The sequence below is a fragment of the Myotis myotis genome, unplaced genomic scaffold (genome assembly GCF_014108235.1).
Source record: "Myotis myotis isolate mMyoMyo1 unplaced genomic scaffold, mMyoMyo1.p scaffold_m19_p_3, whole genome shotgun sequence".
Taxonomy (NCBI): Eukaryota; Metazoa; Chordata; class Mammalia; order Chiroptera; family Vespertilionidae; genus Myotis; species Myotis myotis.
Genome location: NW_023416335.1, coordinates 105,297,823 through 105,318,288, shown reverse-complemented (window position 1 = coordinate 105,318,288; position 20,466 = coordinate 105,297,823). Strand labels below are relative to the sequence as shown.

Sequence of the window (20,466 nt, the reverse complement as noted above, 5' to 3'; positions counted from 1 at the left end):
AACAAAGCAAAACAACATAAAACTTTATAACTTCTTAAACCTAGAAACATGAATTCTTACTTTTGCATCTATTTCTTCTGCTTTTTCATTGGCTTCTTGTTCAATAAAAGCCATCATATGCTTAATCTATAAGAAAAAAAGAAAGATTATTTTACTTTTTAATAGAAAGAGAGAAGAAAATATATCTTTTTGATTCATTCAACTATTTATTTATGACATATTATGTGTCAGGTTCTGTGTATAAGAAAAATTAGAGAGTTTCTGTCCTCAGGTAACTTACAATCTGGAATTTGCTCTAGCAAATGGACAAGCTGAAATATGAAATACCACAGTTAATAGGACATTATCCTACTCTCAAAGTACTTAGAGTCCATGGAAGAAGTGTACTTCATACCCTCCTTAGTCAGCACCTCTGTCTTCACCATCTCTAATAAACTATATCAAAGAGCTATCTCTTTTTACTATTTCAACTTTCTTACCTCCTACTCTGTACATACTTCATTTTGATTTCTGCCCTTTCCAATTCATTGAAATAACACTCACGAAATTACAACTCCTTGCTCTTAAATCTTGGCCTTATCTTACTTGATATGTCAATATCTCTTGATATGCTGGCCTCCCTCCCTCACAGTTACCAGCATGAGAGGAGATCCAACCCACAAGAGGGACAACAATCAAGACCCAGTTACAATGCAAGAGCCCAAATAACCCACAAAACAGACACTCCTGAAGTGGTTCTCAACCTTCCTAATGCCACGACCCTTTAATACAGTTCCTCATGTTGTGGTGACCCCCAACCGTAAAATTATTTTCGGCCAAAACCAGTTTGGCTCAGTGGATAGAGCATCGGTCTGTGGACTGAAATGTCCCAGGTTCGATTCCGGTCAAGGGCATGTGCCTTGGTTGCAGGCACTTCCCCAGTGGGGAGTGTGCAGGAGGCGGCTGATCGATGCTTCTCTCTCATCGATGTTTCTAACTCTCTATCCCTCTCCCTTCCTCTCTGTAAAAAATCAATAAAATATATTTTTTAAAAAATTATTTTCGTTGCTACTTCATAACTGTAATTTTTTAAAAATATACTTTATTGATTTTTTTACAGAGAGGAAGGGAGAGGGATAGTCAGAAACATCGATGAGAGAGAAACACTGATCAGCCGCCTCCTGCACACCTCCTACTGGGGATGTGCCCACAACCAAGGTACATGCCCTTGACCGGAATCGAACCTGGGACCTTTCAGTCCGCAGGCCGACGCTCCATCACTGAGCCAAGCCGGTCAGGGCCATAACTGTAATTTTGCTACTGTTATGAATCGTAATGTAAATATCTGATATGCTATATGTGTTTTCCGATGGTCGCAACCCACAGGTTGAGAACCGCTGCTAGAGCATCCAGCTCTGGAGTTCAAGGAGAATGCACCATTAGGCCAAGCAGGACATTTACAACAAAAGACCACCCACAAGACCAGGAGTCACAGCACTTCTATTAAACAAAAACAAAGAAACAACCCCCAAACTAAAGGAAGAATCTCCGCAAAAAGAACTAAATGAGATGGAGTTAAGCAATTTACCAGAAATAGAGTTTAGAGTAATGGCTATACAGATGCTCAAGGAACTTAGGAAGAACTATAAGGAACTTAGTGGGAACAACATCAGCATGGAAAAGGACATAGAAACCATGAATAAGAACAAGTCAGAAATGAAAAATACTATTTCTGACCTCAAGAATACATTGGAAAGGATTATAAGAAGGTTGATGAAGCAGAGAATCGAAATCAGCTATTAGGATGACAACAAAGAAAAAACCCCACTCAATTAGAGCAGCAAAAAGAAAAACACTAAGCCCTAGCCGGTTTGGTTCAATGGATATAGAGCGTCAACCTGTGGACTGAAGGGTTCTGGGTTCGATTCTGGTCAAGGACACATACCTCAGTTGCAGGATCCTCCCCAGCCAGGGTTCTGCTCAGGGCTTGTGCAGGAGGCAACCAATTGATGTGTTTTTCTCACGATATTTCTCTCTGCCTTTCCCTCTCTTCTACTCTGTCTAAAATTCAACGGAAAAAATATGCTCAGGGAGGATAAAAAACACACACACAAAACACTTAAAAAGCATAGGACAGTTTTAAGGGCACTTTGGGAAAACATGAAATGGCTCAACATCCACATAATAGGGGTAGAAAATTAGTAGTAGACAGAGAACTTCTTTGAAGAAATGACAGAACTAACCGGGCAAAGGAAAAAGTCACACGAGTTCAGGAAGCATAGAGTCCCAATCAAGATGAATATCCAAAAAGACCCACACCAAGACACATCATAATTAAAATAGGAAATGCTAAAGACAAAGAGAGAATCTTAAAAGTAGAAAGGGAGAGAGTTAGTTACCTACAAGGGAGCTCCCATAAGGCTGTCAGCTGATTTCTCAAAAACAAACAAAACAAAGAAACAACCCTGCACTACAGGTCAAAAGGAAGTGGCATGAAATACTTAAAGTAGTGAAAACCAAGTAGACCCACCTCAGAATAAAAGACTCACACCAGATGAAAATGAAGGGATGGAATAAAATTTTACAAGCAAAGCGGAACAAAAAAGAAGTGGGCAAATTAAAGTTACAATGACATACAGCCCCATACAAGGCACAATGGCTACCATCAATAAATCAACAAACAATTGCTGGTGAGGATGTGGTAAAAAGGGAAACCTTGTACACTGTTGGTGGAAATATAGACTGGTGCAGCCACTGTGGAAAAACGTATGGTTCCTTCAAAAGTTTAAAAGAGAAACTGCTTTTTGACCCAGCGATCCCATTGATGGAAATGTATCCTAAGAATCCTGAAGTACCAATCAGAAAGAAAGTATGTACCTCTATGTTATAGTAGCATTATTTACAAAAGCTAAGATGTGGAAATAGCCAATCTGCCCATAAGTAGTTGAGTGGATAAAAAAGCTGTGGTATATTTACACAATGGAATACAATGCAGCTGTAAAAAATGAGGAAATTTTGCCCTTTAAGACAGCATAGATGAACCTGGAGAATATTATACAAATAAGCCAGTCAGAGAAAGACAAAGATTGCATGATCTCATTTATATGTGGAATCCAATAAACAAAATAAACTGACGATCAAAATTGGTCCAGAGACATGTAAGCATGGAACAAACTGACAGATCTCTCAGAGGGAAGGAGGTAGGGAAGTGGGAACAGATTAACCAAAGAACTTATAGTGCAGCGAAGGACTCTGATGGGGTGGGAGCCAGGTGAAGGGGGCACGAGGAAAAATGGGGACACCTGTAATACTTTCAACAATAAAAACAAATTTTAAAAAAATAATGAGCCCTAGCTGGTTTGGTTCAGTGGACAGAGTGTTAGCCTGTGGACTGAAGGGTCCTGGGTTTAATTCCAGTCAAGGGAAAATGCCCAGATTGTGGGCTCGATCCCCAGGGGGCAGTGGGGGGTGGGGGGCATGCAGGAGGCAGCCAATCAATAATGATTCTCTCTCATCATTGATGTTTCTAGCCCTCCCTCCCTCACCCTTCTTCTCTGAAATCAATAAAAATATACTTCAATTAACAAAAAATGAAATGTTGCTTGGCCAGCATTGCTCAGTGGTTGAGCATTGACCTACAAAACAGGAAGTTGTAGGTCGATTCCAAGTCAGGGCACAAGCCCAGGTTGCAGGCTCCATCCCCAGTAGAGGAGGGAACTAATCAATGACTCTCATCATTGATGTTTCTATCTCACCTCCCTTCCTCTCTGAAATCAATAAAAATATTTTTTAAAAATAATAATGAACCCAGATTCTCCTTTTCTCTCCACCCCCCGCCTCACTGAAAAAAAAATAATAATGAGCCTGGCCAGCATGATTGAGTGTCAGTTGACCAATGAACTAAGAGGTCACACGGTTCAACTCCCAGTGGGGGGCATGCATGAAGCAGCCAATCAACGAATCTCTCTTATCATTGATGTTTGTATCTCCCTCTCCCTTCCTCTCTGAAATCAATGATAATAATAATGAAATATTCATCATTCTACCCACATCCCATTTTGATCTCTGTCTTAGTGGTTAGCAACCAACACCCAATTTTATTAATTCTTTAATTTGTGTATTTTTCAATCACAGCCTTGCTGTCTACTACTCTAAACCTTGCTATCACCTTCTGTCAGCTGAATCAATAAAAATTGTGGGTTTTTCTTTATTTTTAAAGTACGAATAACAGAAAACTTCCCTAACTTGGTATGGGAAATTGACATGCCAGACCAGGAAGTGCATAGAGTCCCCAACAAGATGAATCCAAAGAATCCCACAGCAAGACTTGTAATAATTAAAATGCTAAAGGTTAAAGAGAAACAGAGAATCTTAAAACCAGTAAGTGGAAAGCAGTTAGTTACAAGGGAGCTCCCATTAGACTGCAGAAACTCTGCAGGCCAGAAGAGAGTGGCAAGAAATATTCAAAGTGATGAAAAGGACTTGCAACCAAGATCACTCTACCCAGCAAAGCTATCATTTAGAATTGAAGGACAGATAAAGAGTTTCACAGACAAAAAAAAGCTAAAAAAGTTCATCACCACCAAATCAAAGTATTATTAGAAATGTTCAGAGGTCTTTTTTAAGAAAAAGAGAAGTCTAAAATATGAACAATAAATGGCAACAAAAACATGTCTATCAAATTGAATTTTAAAAAAACACACACAAACAGAAAAAGACTCATAGAGATAGCCCCTCCCCGAGCAGAGGTGCAACTAGACCAAGAAAGCCAGCGGGGCCAGGACCTGAGCAGACACCAGGCCATGGAGGACCAATTGAGGTTGTGCACCCTCCGGCTGCTGACTGACTACCTGGAGTACTGCACCCAGAGGCCCAGCAGCACCTCAAACCCTACATCCTCACTTGAGGCCACCGTGATGCGCTCCATCGCCTCCCAGGTACAGGAGTGTTACCAGCTCTCCTGGACCTGCTACCGCCAATGTCAGAGTAACCACATGGAGATGGTGGCGAACGCGATGCAGAACATATTTCGACACCCCCTGGGCCCCAACTGGGGCTGCGTGGTGGCGCTTGTGACTTTCACAGGGTTCCTGCTGGAGAGACCGCTGGCAAGCCACACGTGGGCACTGAAGTAATGGAATGCCAGCGATGACCAGGACTGCCAGCGTCTGTGGACTTTTCTGTGCACTTGTCTCATGGGGCAGTACTGCACCTGCTGGAGGCGCAAGGCAGTGGGGATGGCTTTTGCCACTTCTTCAGAGCTACATGATCACCTTGGAGCAAACTGCTGGTTTGGTTTCTTCTGTCATGCCTTACACTAACCAAATTGAGTTGCAAAAATTTTAACCCATTTCTACCTGCCTACCTGTGACCAGCCAAGTGAATTTGAGATGTGAAAGAATAAAGCACCTTCTGAGACATTTTTACCTGCATCCTTATCAGGAGTCCAATGGTGATAATTCAGCCAGTGCTTTAACTCCTAACAAGGACTCAAAGGTGTGTTAGGACAAAGGCACTTGAGTGGCTCTTCTCTGTCTGGGGGCAAATGGAATCTAAAGGCTTAATGCTCCCATGAATAGTAAAAGAAACTGCATTTCATTAAATGGGAAACCGTGCTATTTACTACATTTAGATTAATATGAGTATGAGACTGTCATCTATCCACAATTTCATGTGCTACTGCTGGCCAATTATCCAGGCACTTGGTCAGGTGTGAAATGGTGACATGATATCAAAAGTGCTCTACTTACCATTCTAACAAAAAACGTAACTGTAACCACCTTCATAAGGTATTCTTTCTAAAGCCTTTCAAATTGAATTCTCATGTTTCTAGAGTTAATAATAAGAATTTATATTTCTGACATCAATAAATTGTTAAATGTCTTCAAAATTTTAATAAATGTGTGCACCTTTAAAAAAAAAGACTCATAGATACAGAGAACATTTTGATAGTTGCCAGACGGGAGGGGTGTTGGGGGGGGATGAGTTTATAAAGGTAAAGAAGTACAATTGGCACTGGCCGGTGTGGCTCAGTTGGTTGGGCATTGCCCAGTGCACCAAAAGGTTGCTGGTTCAATTCCCAGGCAGAGTACATGCCCGAGTTTCAGGCTGGATCCCTAGTAGGGTATATGCAGGAGGCAGCTTATCGATGTTTCACACTCATATCGATGTCTCTCTAAAAATCAATTGGTCCAGCTGAGGAGGAGAGAAAACACCCAGAGACTGATAAGAGCAAAGTTGCAGGAGAAGCGGACCCAGTGGCCAGGGGTGGCAGGCTGGTGGTCTGAGAGGGAGAAGCAAACTCCAGCTACAGGATAGTCTGTCCCCTCAGAAGATAGAGGCCTGGAACCCAGGCAGGGCTCCACAGCACCTCAGAACACAAGAGCCCCATCCCACAGTCCACATTACATCTAGCCGAGACAGGTGGCAGGGCTGCTGGCTTGTGGTGAAGTCTGAAGCTAGGAACAGAAGCCGGTCATGCCGGGAGCCGGTCCATCCTTGCTGTTTCAAGGGACCTGGCATATATGGCATACTGTTCTTAATATGTTTGCTCACCTTCTTGGCACTATGTGTTTTAACCAAGGTCTCTGAGAAAGGTTGTTTCCCCAGGTAGGGATTTTCCCCTGAAGTTAGGGAGGGAATAAAACCTCTTAACTAAGTGCCAGGCGGGTAATTAATCACTTTAACTACGAACAATCATGCTTAAGCTACATAATCTTTACTCCCTGGAATGGAGATAAGAAACGCCCTAACCTTTGGAATAGAGATTGATAGGATTGGAATCAACTGGTATAAATACAGATGTAAGAAGACAGAACCTACACAGACAGAAGAACTTCGCTGGAGAGAACATGGCAAAAGATCCTGGACTGAACCTGACTATAGAACATGGCAAGAAAACCTGACTAGAATCTGGTGACTGAACCTGGCTGGAGAACCTGGACAGAACCTAGCGAGGGAACATGGCTACAGAACCTGGCTGGAGAACCTGGAGAACCTTGCAAGAGAACATGGACACAGAACCTGGCTGGAGATCCAAAGCAGAACCTCTCTGGAAATCCAGACCAGAACTTGGCTGGAGATCCTGGCTAGGCTGCTGATCAACTGAACACTGTCTCCGTGTCATTCCTTCTTCGCCGACTCCATCCACACCTTTGGGGACCCCTGGACCTGCTGGGGTTGGACTCCGGCACGGTCAGAGAAAAAAGCCACAGTTCTTTGTTTTGTTTTGTTTTTGCTTGTCTTATGGAGTGGTTTTTTTCTCTAAACCCAGAGCAAAGGAGTTTTCATTTGCAATGACTCACTGGAGGCTTTGCTGCAGAGGGAGGCATGGACTTGAGGTGCCTGAGAGGCTGGGATGGGAAGCAGGGCAGGGAGACATGGATTTGGTTGTTCATATCTATCCAAACCCAAACAGTCATTTTTTCCTGAGAGGAGCTACCCTCTCCCAGGAGCCTCAGGACAGATAATATAGCTTGTGCACACTCAGGAGACCTGCATGCCACACCCTGCATTTAGAACTTATCAGAGGAAACAAAGCAGAGGCCAAGTTTACAGGTCTGAACAGTCTCAAAGAGCAGTCAGTGACTGGATTGAAGGAGGAACCTTCTGCCCAATATTCTGGGAACCATACTGATAAAAACTCCAGGTTGCCAGCCAACCCCATTGATCTCCATACAAGAATCTCTGTCCAGCCAAGAGCAGAGTAATATCTGGGGCAGTGATGGCAAACCTTTTGAGCTTGGAGTGTCAGCATTTTGAAAAACCCTAACTTAACTCTGGTGCCATGTCACATATAGAAATTTTTTGATATTTGCAACCATAATAAAACAAAGATTTATATTTTTGATATTTATTTTATATATTTAAATGCCATTTAACAAAGAAAAATCAACCAAAAAAGTGAGTTCGCGTGTCACCTCTGACACGCGTGTCATAGGTTTGCCATCACTGATCTGCGGCCACAGCTTTGGAACAACATGAAATGAAACAACATCCACATAATAGGGGTGCCAGAAGAAGCCAGCAAGGAATAGAAAACCTGTTTGAAGAAACAATGGCAGAAAACTGTCACACAAGTCCAGGAATAACAGAGAGTTCCAATCAAAATGAACCCCAAAAGACCCACAGCAAGACACATCATAATTTAAAAGGCAAACATTAGCCCTAACCGGTTTGGCTCAGTGGATAGAGCGTCACCCTGCGGACTCAAGGGTCCCAGGTTCGATTCCGGTCAAGGGCATGTACCTTGGTTGCGGGCGCATCCCCAGTAGGGAGTGTGCAGGAGGCAGCTGAGTGATGTTTCTCTATCATCAATGTTTCTGACTCTCTATCCCTCTCCCTTCCTCTCTAAAAAAATCAATAAAATATATTTTTTTAAAAATAAAATAAAAGGCAAACATTAAAGACAAAAAAAGAATCTTAAAGGCTGCAAGAACAAGAAACTTACCTACAAGGGAACTCCTATTAGACTATCAACTGATTTCTGAATAGAAATCCTTCAGGTCAGAAAGGAATGGCATGAAAAATACAAGGTAATGAAAAACAAAGGGAATGAATGCAGCATTATTCTAATCCAGCAAGGCTATCATTCAAAAATGAAATTAGACGGTTCGCAAACATAAAAAGGCTAAAGGAGTTTATCACCACCAAAACAGCAAAGGAAGAAATGCTAAAGGGACTGTTGTAAAAAGAAGAAATTGAATGAGAAAGAGGAACACAGGCATAAACAATACAAAAGGCAAAAAACAAGCACCTATAAATAATAATCTTAAGCGTAAATAGTTTCAATGCTCCAATCAAAAGACATAGGATAGTTGAATGGACAAGATAACAAGACCCAGCCCTAACCATTTGACTCAGTGGATAGAGCTTCGGACTGCAGCTGAAGGTCTCAGGTTCGATGCCGGTCAAGGGCATGTGCCTTGGTTGCAGGCACATCCCCAGTAGGGAGTGTGCAGGAGGCTGCTGAATCGATGTTTCTCTCTTGACTTTTAATCCCTCTCTCTCTCCCTTCCTCTCTGTAAAAAATCAATAAAATATGTTTTTTTAAAAAAGACTCACAAAGGCAGAAAGTGAAGAAATAGAAAAAACACTTTAGGCAAGTGGAAATGGAAAAAAAAAAAAAGCTGGGGCCCAATACTCATATCAGACAAAACAGACTTCCAAAGGAAGGTGATAACAAGAAATAATGAAGGCCACTTTATAATAATAAAGGGATTGATACAAAAGGATATAATTCTGGTTAACATATGTGCACCCAATACAAGAGCATCCAAATAGCTTCTATAGCCCTGACCAGTTTGGCTCAGTGGATAGAGCATTGGCCTGCAGACTGAAGGGTCCCAGGTTCGATTCCAGTCAAGAGCATGTACCTTGGTTGCAGGCACATCCCCAGTTGGGGGTGTGCAGGAGGCAGCTGATCGATGTTTCTCTCTCTTTGATGTTTCTAACTCTCTATCCTCCCTTCCTCTCTGTAAAAAAATCAATAAAAATATATTTTTTAAAAAAGTAGCTTCTATAATAATAAAAGCATAATATGCTAATTAAACCAAACAGCCGGACGACCTTCCAGACAAAGCCAGGTCTGCGAGGGCCGTGGCAGCTGCTGTGGCTGCGAGGGCCAAGCCCCTTGCACGAATTTCATGCATAGGGCTTCTAATATAAAATAACTTCTGGAGGATATCAAGGGAGAAATCGACAGCAATACAATCATAGGGGATGTTAACACCCCACTTCACTGGAGAGATCTTTTTTTCCCACTTTTTTTTTTTTTAAATTAAATCTTTATTGTTCAGATTATTACATTTGTTCCTCTTTTTTTTCCCCCCATACCTCCCCTCCTCCCAGTTCCCGCCCCACCCTCCGCCCTCACTCCCCACCCACTGTCCTCATCCATAGGTGCACGATTTTTGTCCAGTCTCTTCCCGCATCTCCCACACCCCTTTCCGCCCCAAGAATAATCAGTCCATTCCCTTTCTATGTCCCTGATTCTATTATAATCACCAGTTCATTCTGTTCATCAGATTATTTATTCACTTGATTCTTAGATTCACTTGTTGATAGATGCATATTTGTTGTTCATAATTTCTATCTTTACCTTTTTCTTCCTCTTCCTCTTCTTAAAGGATACCTTTCAGCATTTCATATAATCCTGGTTTGGTGGTGATGAACTCCTTTAGCTTTTCCTTATCTGTGAAGCTCTTTATCTGACCTTCAATTCTGAATGATAGCTTTGCTAGATAAAGTAATCTTGGTTGTAGGTTCTTGGTATTCATCACTTTGAATATTTCTTGCCACTCCCTTCTGGCCTGCAAAGTTTCTGTTGAGAAATCAGCTGACAGTCGTATGGGTATTCCCTTGTAGGTAACTGAGTTTCTTTCTCTTGCTGTTTTTAAGATTCTCTCTTTATCTTTTGCTCTTGGCATTTTAATTATGATGTGTCTTGGTGTGGTCCTCTTTGGATTCCTTTTGTTTGGGGTTCTCCGCGCTTCTTGGACCTGTAAGTCCATTTCTTTCACCAGGTGGGGGAAGTTTTCTGTCATTATTTCTTCAAATAGGTTTTCAATATCTTGCTCTCTCTCATCTTCTGGCACCCCTATAATTCTGATGTTGGTACGCTTGAAGCTGTCCCAGAGGCTCCTTACACTATCCTCGCATTTTTGGATTCTTTTTTCATTTTGCTTTTCCGGTTGGGTGTTTTTTGCTTCCTCGCATTTCAAATCATTGACTTGATTCTTGCGCTCCTCTGGTCTGCTGTCGGGAGTCTGTATAATCGTTATTTCAGTCCGTGTATGCTTAATTTCTAGTTGGTTCCCCAATATAACATCGAGGGTCTCATTAGTTTTCTTGTAGATCTCATTAAGTTTATCGGCGGCTTCTAAACAGTTCTTGAGAGACCTTAAAAGTATGGTTCTGAACTCTATATCTTCCATTGACAATTTTGTCCTGTTTCTTTGTCTCTGCATTTTGTTATGCTTCCTTGGTGCATCCCCTAGTGGTCTTTGTTCGCAGTCTTATAGTTAAATCTTGATTGTTGTAGCTAATTCCAGGGAGGGTTTGACCTCCAGGCCAAGTGGCTATGAGAATCAGCTGTGTCAGCAGTGAGAGAGCTTCTGTCCTCTAGGGAGGTGCTAATCTGGCGTCTGCCTGATGCTATCCGGCAAATGCCTCAGTGCAGGGCTTGGGCGGGGCGGGTCGCACAGGATCAACAGGGTGGGCTGGAGAGAGCAGTTATGGCGGCTCTCAGTCCTGTCCCCAGGGGCTCTGCCTCTCTGAGTCCCAGCACCCGCTGCAAAGCTCAGAGAGAAAGCTGCACTCGCTCTGACCGAAGCCAGACAGTCCCGCTTCTCCCGTTTGAGTCTGGGTCCCTAAAGACTCGCCCGGATCTGGAGCTCAGAGTCTGCGACTCCCTCCCGATTGAAAACACCAACCGCGCCCTCCGCCGCCAGCCCGCTCCGCGCACTCCGCACCTCAGAATTTGACTTCAGCACTGTGCCTCCTCTGAGTGTCCGTATGCGTTTCTCTTTCCTCCTAGTTGTAGGACTTCCACTCAGCCGGCGTTCCTGTGGTTCTGGGTGATGTCCCTTCCGTTTTTTGGTTTCACTTTTGAAGTAGTTGTTCAAAGCAGCAAACTCCGGCGTTAACCTATGCCGCCATCTTGGTTCTCTCCACTTTTAAATATTGTTGAGAGTATTATAGATGTCCCCCTTTTGTCACCCCATCACCCCCCTCCACCCAGTTACCACCCTGCCCCATCCCAGGCCTTCACCACCCTTTTCTCTGTGTCCATAGGTAAGTTCTTTGGTAAATCTCTCCTCACCCACCACTCCCACTTCCCTGAGAGATTCAGTCTGTTCCATGTTGCCATGCCTCTGATTCTATTTTGTTCATCAGTTTAGTTGGTTCATCAGACTTCTTGTTCATTTATTTTGATTTTTAGATTCATTGGTTCATAAGTATGTATTTATTGCCATTTTATTTTTCACATTTTTTATCTCTTCTTCAAGAATATCCTTCAACATTTCATGCAGAAATAGAAAAAAACTTTAGCCTTTTCTTGTCTGTGAATCTCTTTATCTGACCTTCAATTCTAAGTGTTAGTGTTGCTGGGTAGGGTAATCTTGATTGCAGGTCCTTACTATTCATCACCTTCAATATTTCTTGTCACTCCCTTCGGGCCTGTAAAGTTTCTGTTGAGAAATCAGCTGATAGTTCTATGGGCATTCCCTTGTAGGTAACTAAGTGTTTTTCTCTTGCTGCTTTTAAGACTCTCACTTTGTCTTTAACCCTTGCCATTTTTAAAAAATATATATTTTATTGATTTTTTTACAGAGAGGAAGGGAGAGGGATAGAGAATTAGAAACATTGATGAGTGAGAGAGAAACATCAATCAGCTGCCTCCTGCACACGCCCCACTGGGGATATTGCCCACAACCAAGGTACACGTCCTTGACCGGAATTGAACCTGGGACCCCTCAGTCCACAGGCCGACGCTCCATCCACTGAGCCAAACTGGCTAGACCTTGCCATTTTTATTATGATGAGTCTTGATATGGGCTTCATTGGGTTCCTCTTGTTTGGGACTCTCTGTGCTTCCTGGACTTATAAGCCTACTTCTTTCACCAGGAAGGGGAGGTTTTTTCTCATTATTTCTTCAAGTAGGTTTTCAATATCTTCCTCTTTCCATTTCTCTTCTGGCATCCCCATATTGTGAATGTTGGTACACTTGAAGTTGTTGCAGAGGCTCCTTACACTATCTTCATATTTTTGTATTCTTTTTGCTCTTCTGCTTGGGTGTTTTTGCTTCCTTATATTCCAAATAGTTGATTTGATTATCAAAATCTTCTCCTCTATCCTTAGCTGGTTTGGTGCAGTGGGTAGCATGTCTGCCTGCAGACTGAAGGATTCCCAGGTTTGATCCCGGTTAAGGGCATATGCCTGGGTTGTGGGCTCAGTCTCCGGTGGGAGGTGTGCAGGAGGCAGCCGATTGGTGATTCTCTTATCATCATTGATGTTTCTATCTCTCTCCCTCTCCCTTCCTCCCTGAAATCAATAAAAATATATCTTCTCTACTATTGAATTCTTGTGAATTATTCTTTATTTCAGTTAGTATAGGCTTAATTTCTTACTGGTCTTATTTTATGTCTTTTACATTCTCACTGAGATCCTTGAATGCCTCACTAAGTCCCTTGAAGCACTCTGAAACCCTTGAAATTCTCATCAAGATCCTTGAGCATTCTTATAACCCTTGTTTGGAACTCGTATCCAGTAGTCTGCTTGCTTCCGTTTCTTTCACTTGTCTCCGCATTTCAGCTGCTTCCCTGTGTTTGCTTCCATGTATTAGATAGAGCTGCAATGTCTCCTAGAATTCTTAGGGTGACCTTGTGTAGTAGGTGTCCTGTAGGGCCCAATGGCTCAGCCTACCCAGTCACCTGAGCTGGGAACTCTAGGTAAACCTGTGTGCACTGTGTGCATAGTCTTGTAGTTAAGCCTTGATTGCTGTTTGGAGTCATTGGAGGAGTTGAAGTCCAGGCCATTTGGCTGTAAGGGCCAGCTGCAACTACAGTGGAAGATATGCTATTCAGGAAATACTCCTATCAAGAAGGATTTCATTCAGTGGGGCTTTGGTGCTCACTGAGTCTGGCCCTCGAGTGTGTTGCTTGTGGATGCATAGAGTTGTAATCTGCTATGCTCTGAAGCTGTCCACCAGGTGCACTAGCTCTAGGGCTTCCAAGGAGGTGCAAAGTTTGCCACTGCCTGGAGTCACCCAGCAGGAGCATAGAGAGGTCTGCAGATGGCTACTATTTGTATTGGCTAGGTAGTGTCCAGGCAAGGCCCAGCTGTGAAGCAAGGCAGGCTGGTGCTAGTTTCGAATCTTGGGTCTTTCACTGATAGGTTTGGGGAACACTGATGCCAGCTGCAGCTAGTTTGAGAGGTTTTATCAATGTCTGAAGCCAGAGCCAGTAGAGGAAATTCACATGGAAAAGCTGCTGCAAACAGCTTTGGCGTGGCAGCAAATTGGATGGGCAGGGTCTCAGTGAATTCCCAGGGCTGAGCAAATACTGTGAGTCAAGCTGATGGAAACTCAGATGTGGCTGCCTGCCAGCTCTGTGATGATGGAGGTCCCAGCACAGGAACAATGACCCCTGAAAGCACTCCTTTTTGGCAAAAAGCCTTTCCCAATTTCCTGCCCCTATGCCAGATAGTCCAGTTCCTCCATATACGTGTCTGGGTCCCTCAAAGTTGCTGGTGCTGGAGAGCAGAGCAATAAAGTACAAATACTTTTGTGTGCCAGCCCTTTAAAAGGAAAACCTGGGTCTCCATCAGCCTCCATCTCACTCAGACACAATCGCTGGTTTTTACAGCGCGCAATTGTGGGGACTTCTCTTCCCATCTCGGAAACTCTGAGTTGGGGGCCTGGTGTGCTGTTGGGACCCCCTGATTCTCATAGGTGCCCTCCACAGAGATGATCTTGCTCCCAATTAAAAAAAACGGCACATGTGAGTGTTGGACCAGCCTGTTCCATGTCTCTGCCCCTCCTACTAGTCACAGTGAACTTTCTTCTTTACTTCTCTGGTTGTAGGACTTCCAATCAGTCAGCTTTCAGGTGGTTCTGAATGATGGTTGTTCTGTATTTTAGTTGTAATGCTGATGTGGTTGTGGGAGACGGCACATACCCACATTTACCTATGCTGCTATATTTTTTTAAAAAATATATTTCTTTATTGATTTCAGAGAGGAAGGAAGAGGGAGAGAGAGATAGAAACATCAACGATAAGAGAGAATCATTGATCGGCTGCCTCCTCCATGCCCCCCACTGGGGATCGAGCCCACAACCCAGGGTATGTGCCCTTGGCTGGAATCGAACCTGGGACCCTTCAGTTTGCAGGCCGACGCTCTATCCACTGAGCCAAACCGGCTAGGGCTCTATGCTGCTATCTTGGTTCCTCTCTCTGGATAGATCTTCTAGACAAAAAATCAACAAGAAAACAGCGACTCTAAATGACACACTGTGTCAGATAGAATTAATTGACATTTTCAGGACATTTCACACCAAAGCTGAAGAATAATTAATTTAATAAAGTGCACATGGGCCATTCTCAAAGATAGACCACATGCAAAACAGAAAACAAGCCTCTACAAGTTCAAGAAGATTGAAATAATATCCAGCAACTTTTCAGATCACAATAGAATGAAATTAGAAATCAACTACAGCAAAAATACTCAAATACATTCAAACACATGGACGCTAAGTAGCATGTTGTTAAGCAATGAAAGGGTTACTAATGAGATCAAGCAAGAAATCAAAAACTTCCTGGAAACAAATTAAAATGAACACACAACACAAAATCCATGGGACAAAGGGAAAGCAGTCCTGAGTGGGAAGTTCATAGCACTAGAGACCTACCAGAAAAAACATGAAAAATTAAAAATAAACTATTTAACCCTACAACTTAAAGAATTAGAAAGAGAACAACAAGAAAATCCCAGAGTCATTAGAATGAAGGACACAATAAAGATTAAAGCAGAAATAAATGATAGACTAAAAAACAAACAAACAAACAGTCAATGAAACCAAGAGCTGGGTCCTTGAAAAGATAAACAAGATTGATGCACCTCTAGCCAGACTCATCAAGAAACAGAGAGAGGACCCAAATAAACAAAATCAGAAATGAAAGCAGTGAAGTAAAACTAACTCCACAGAAATACGAAGGATCACAAAACAAACAAACAAACAAACAAAATACTATGAACGACTATATTCCAACAAACTGGACAACCTGGACGAAATGAAATTTTCCTAAAAAAATACAATTTTCCAAAACTCAATCAGGAAGAATCAGAAAACTGGAATAGGATAACTACTGATGAAATTGAAGCAGTAGTAAAAAAAAACCTTCCAGCACGCAAAAGCCCTGGTCTGGATAGCTTCACAAGGGAGTTTTACCAAACATTCAAAGAAGAACCAACCCCTATCCTCCTCAAACTATTCTAAAAAATTCAAGAGGAAGGAACATTTCCAAGCTCTTTATATGAGGCCATCAGTATCATAATTCCAAAACCAGATAAACACACTACAAAGAGAATTATAGGCCAATATCACTGATGAATGTAGATGCTAAAATCCTCAACAAAATATTAGGAAACTAGAGGCTAGGTACATGGATTCGTGCACATTGAAAGGAAATTAATTAAAAGTTGGCCGGTGGGATAGGACTGGGTGAAACGGGCCAAACACACTCAGGAGTCAACCTCCCGCAGTTCCTCCCTGGTTGCCCACACCTGGGGCGGCACTGGGGCTCAAAGGGCATCTGTGGAGTGAGCAGGGTCCCTCCGGCAAGTGGGATTCCTCGACCTGGCCTGCGGGGATCGGGCCAAAACCGGCAGTCCAACATCCCCCAAGGGGTCCCAGAGTGTGACAGGGCACTCTGCAAAGTTGCTGTCGCTTCTCAGCTCCTGCGCTGAGCATCTTCCCCCTAGTGGTCAGTGCACATTATACCTACCCACTGGTTAGCTGGTCGCTTAGTCATATATATATGACTAAGTATAGTGTGTGTGTATGTGTATATATATATATATATATATATATATATATATATATATATATATACTAGTGGCCCGGTGCATGAAATTCATGCATATTAAAAGCGAATTAACTAGAGGAAATATTTTAATACTAGAGGCCCAGTGCACGAAATTCATGCACGGGGGGCGGGGGGGGGGGTCCCCTCAGCCCAGCCTGCACCCTCTCCAATCGGGGACCCCTCGGGGATGTCCGACTGCCAGTTTAGGCCCAATCCTGGATCCCAGGGATCGGACCTAAACTGGCAGTCGGACATCCCTCTCACAATCCTGGAACGCTGGCTCTTAATCACTCAACTGTCTGCCTGCCTGGTCGCCCCTAACTGCCTCTCCTGCCAGCCTGGTTGCTCCTAACTGCCCCCCCCCCCTGCCCCGCTGGCCTGGTCACCCCTTACTGCCCCCCATGCTGGCCTGGTTGCCCCACGCAGCCTGCTTCTTCTTTTTTTTAAATTCTTTATTAGTTAAGGTATTACAAATGTGTCCTCATCCCCCCCCCATTAAACCCCCATCCTCCCCCCCCAAACTCATGCTCTCAACCCCCTGTTGTCCATGTCCATTGGTTTGGCTTATATGCATGCATACAAGTCCTTTGGTTGATCTCTTCCCCTTGCCCCCTCCCTCCCTTACATTACCTCTGGGGATTAATAGTCTGATGGCTTTTTCTCTGTCTTTGGATCTGTCCCTGTTCATCAGTCTATGTTGTTCTCTATATTCCACAAATGAGTGAGATCATGAGGTATTTATCTTTCTCTGACTGGCTTATTTCACTTAGCATAATGCTCTCCAGTTCCATCCATGCTGTTGCAAAAGGCAAGAGTTCCTTCTTTTTTACCGCAGTGTAGTATTCCATTGTGTAGATGTACCACAGTTTTCTAATCCACTCATCTGCTGATGGGCACTTAGGCTGTTTCCAAATCTTAGCTATGGTAAATTGTGCTGCTATGAACATAGGGGTGCATATATCCTTTCTGATTGGTGTTTCTGGCTTCTTGGGATATATTCCTAGAAGTGGGATCATTGGGTCAAATGGGAGTTCCATTTTTAGTTTTTTGAGGAAGCTCCATACTGTTCTCCACAGTCAGCCTGCTTCTTTAGTCATTTGGTCATCCCTCACTAACCCTCCTGCCGGCCTGGTTGTAGGAAGCCACCTTGTGAGGGTGTGATGGCCAATTTGCCTATTACCTCTTTATTATATAGGATTTCTATTTGCCCTTTCTCTATAATAGAAGTGTCAGAGATGAAAGAAAATTACTAAAATGTATATGAAAATCTGCCGCCAGTCTGGAGCACGCCGAGGGACCCAGAGTCAAGTCCCCACCCACCCACTTGTCCTTCGAAATCGCACAAGACCCAGACCCGGCCGGCCCCACCTCCGTCAAGCCCCACCAGGTAGGGGGCATGGCCTGAGGTCCCCTGTCAAGCCCCACCAGGTGGGTGGTCGTGGCCTGAGGTCCCCTGCCCCGACCAGGCACCATGCAGCCTCAGGCCCTGTTGATCGGTCGTTACACATCACAGCATGACAACCTTTTGCATATTAGCATTTTATTATTATGATAGCTCAAATCCAGCAATACATTAAAAAGACCACATATAATGACCAAGTGGTTTTCTGCCATCATTTCTTCAAATACCTTCTCTATGCCTGTCTCCCTTTCTGCCTCTTCTGGCACACCTATTCTAATACTGTTACATTTCACAATATCTCACAGCTCCCTTAAGCTGTCCTCCTGTTTTTTCTTTTTTTTTTCTTTTTGGTTCTCTGATTGACATTTTCAACTCTGGCTTCTAATTCACTGATTTGATCCTCAGCTTCCCCTAATCTGCTGTAATTCCTTCCAATGTGTTCTTTGTGTTATGTCATTCTTTCTCTCAGATTTTTCTTTTTTCATAGTTACTATATCCTTTTTCATGCTACGGAGCATTTTTACCATCATTACTCTGAACTCTGATTCAGATAAACTTCTTATCTCTGCTTCATTTATCTCTTCTGGAGAATTCTCTAGTTCTTTCATTTAGAGGTTGTTTCTTTGTCTCCTCATTTTGGCTGTTTAGGTTTTTGACTATATATTAGGGCAGTGGTTGCCAACCGGTGGTCCGCGGACCAATGGTGGTCCGTGAAGTCTGAAAGGTTGGTAGCCGCTGGTTTAAGAAAATCTTTGGAGCAGCAGTCACCAACTGGTGGTCCATGGATCACTGGTGGTCCGTGAGGTTTGAAAGGTTGGCTACCGCTTTATTAGGTAGCTCCTCTACACCTCTCAATCTCTAGTGCAGGACAGTATTAAAGGCTGTTTCTGACTAATTAGATCAGGCAAAGATTCAAAGCCTCCAGAGACCACCTCTACCTACAGACTGACAGGATTCCAGCTTGAATTGCCCCTCAGGTAATCATCCTCAGGTGTAGTGAGAGTTTTTTTTTTAACAGGGTGGGGCAGTTGCTTCTTCCTAGAGCAGTGATGGCGAACCTTTTGAGCTCAGCATGTCAGCATTTTGAAAAACCCTAACTTAACTCTGGTGCCGTGTCACATATAGAAACATTTTTGATACTTCCAACCATAGTAAAACAAAGATTTATATTTTTGATATTTATTTTATATATTTAAATGCCATTTAACAAAGAAAAATCAACCAAAAAAATGAGTTCGCGTGTCACCTCTGACACGCGTGTCATAGGTTCGCCATCACTGTCCTAGAGGCTAATTGTTATTTTTAATCTCTTAAGTGGCCTTAGGGCAAGGTGTTTTCCAATAGGGTGTATCAACTATCTTCCCCCTAGGCAAGGCAAATGTCTATGTGGGAAAGATATCCTCCTGAGTGAGAGAATGACTCAGCCCAGCAAACTTGGGTTGTCTGCCTTCTGAGCTCTATCCCCCAAGTCCCCGGTCCTGGCTTCTGCTCTCACAGCTCCAGTCCACTTCACCCTCCCTCTGCTGGAGCACAAGTTGGGTTGCTCCACAGAGAATTTAGTGCACTGGCCCTTTAAGAGGGTGCCTGAGTTTTCAGCTGTCACTCCCTGGCAGACAGCACCCTGTTGCTTTTCACGGCCAGATGTTATATGGGTACCCTCAGTTTTGGTGCTCTCTGCTGGGGGGCCCAGACTGGGGACTGGATCCCAGAATTCTCAGTGGCAACCCCCCACAGCTGAGATATTTCTGGGACTTTAGTTGTTGTCTGTGGGTGCCCAGCCAACACTTTCGTGCCTCCACTCCTCCTACCAGTCTCCACGCAGTCGCAGCACTTTCAGTCCTTGGGTATCAGGGTTCTCTCCTGCGAGTTTTCCGTTGATTATTCACGAAGTTTTTCTGTATTTTAGTTGTAATACCAGTCTGTTCCTGGGAGCATGTCTGTGCAGCATCCACTTACTCTGCACCATTTTTAATCTCCCCTCCCAAATGGGATTTATTCCAGGGATGCAAGGCTGGTACAGTAGGTCCTTGGGTTACGTTGGAGATCCGTTCCTATGGTGTGACGTAACGCGATTTTCGCTGTAAGACAACTACATAACCCGCCTACATAAGCACTTACGTCACTCACATGGAGCACATACACAGCAGTAATAAAGTGAAACAGTAAAAAAGAAAATTTAAAAGAAAGGTAATTCCTGACCTGTGGTAAATAAATAATAAACATAAAACACATATGTACATACATCGAAATGACGGAACTTTTTTTATAAATAAATGGGAGATGGCGATGTAACCACATAACGATGTACGTCAAGTCCAACGTAATCCGAGGGCTGCCTACAATACTCACAAATCAAGAAATATGATACATCACATAATCAGATTGCAAGACAAAAATCACATGATCATTATCAATTGATGCAGAAAAATAATTCCACAAAATCCAACAGTGCTTTTTGATAAAAACTCTCTGCAAAGTGGGAATACAGGGATCATCATC

General features: G+C 43.2%; 1 protein-coding gene across 3 annotated transcripts in view; it reads right to left on the bottom strand.

Moving 5' to 3' along the window:
* Positions 1-20,466, bottom strand: part of ATP6V1E1 (ATPase H+ transporting V1 subunit E1) — a 64,748-nt gene that overhangs the window by 32,728 nt on the left and 11,554 nt on the right. For 2 of the 3 annotated variants that reach the window (XM_036298639.1, XM_036298642.1), the window contains exon 2: positions 61-126. The exons of the other annotated variant lie outside the window; for it this stretch is intronic. In XM_036298639.1, coding sequence (XP_036154532.1) covers positions 61-126 — 66 coding nt within the window. The remainder of the gene's footprint in view (positions 1-60; positions 127-20,466) is intronic. 3 annotated transcript variants of the gene reach the window in all.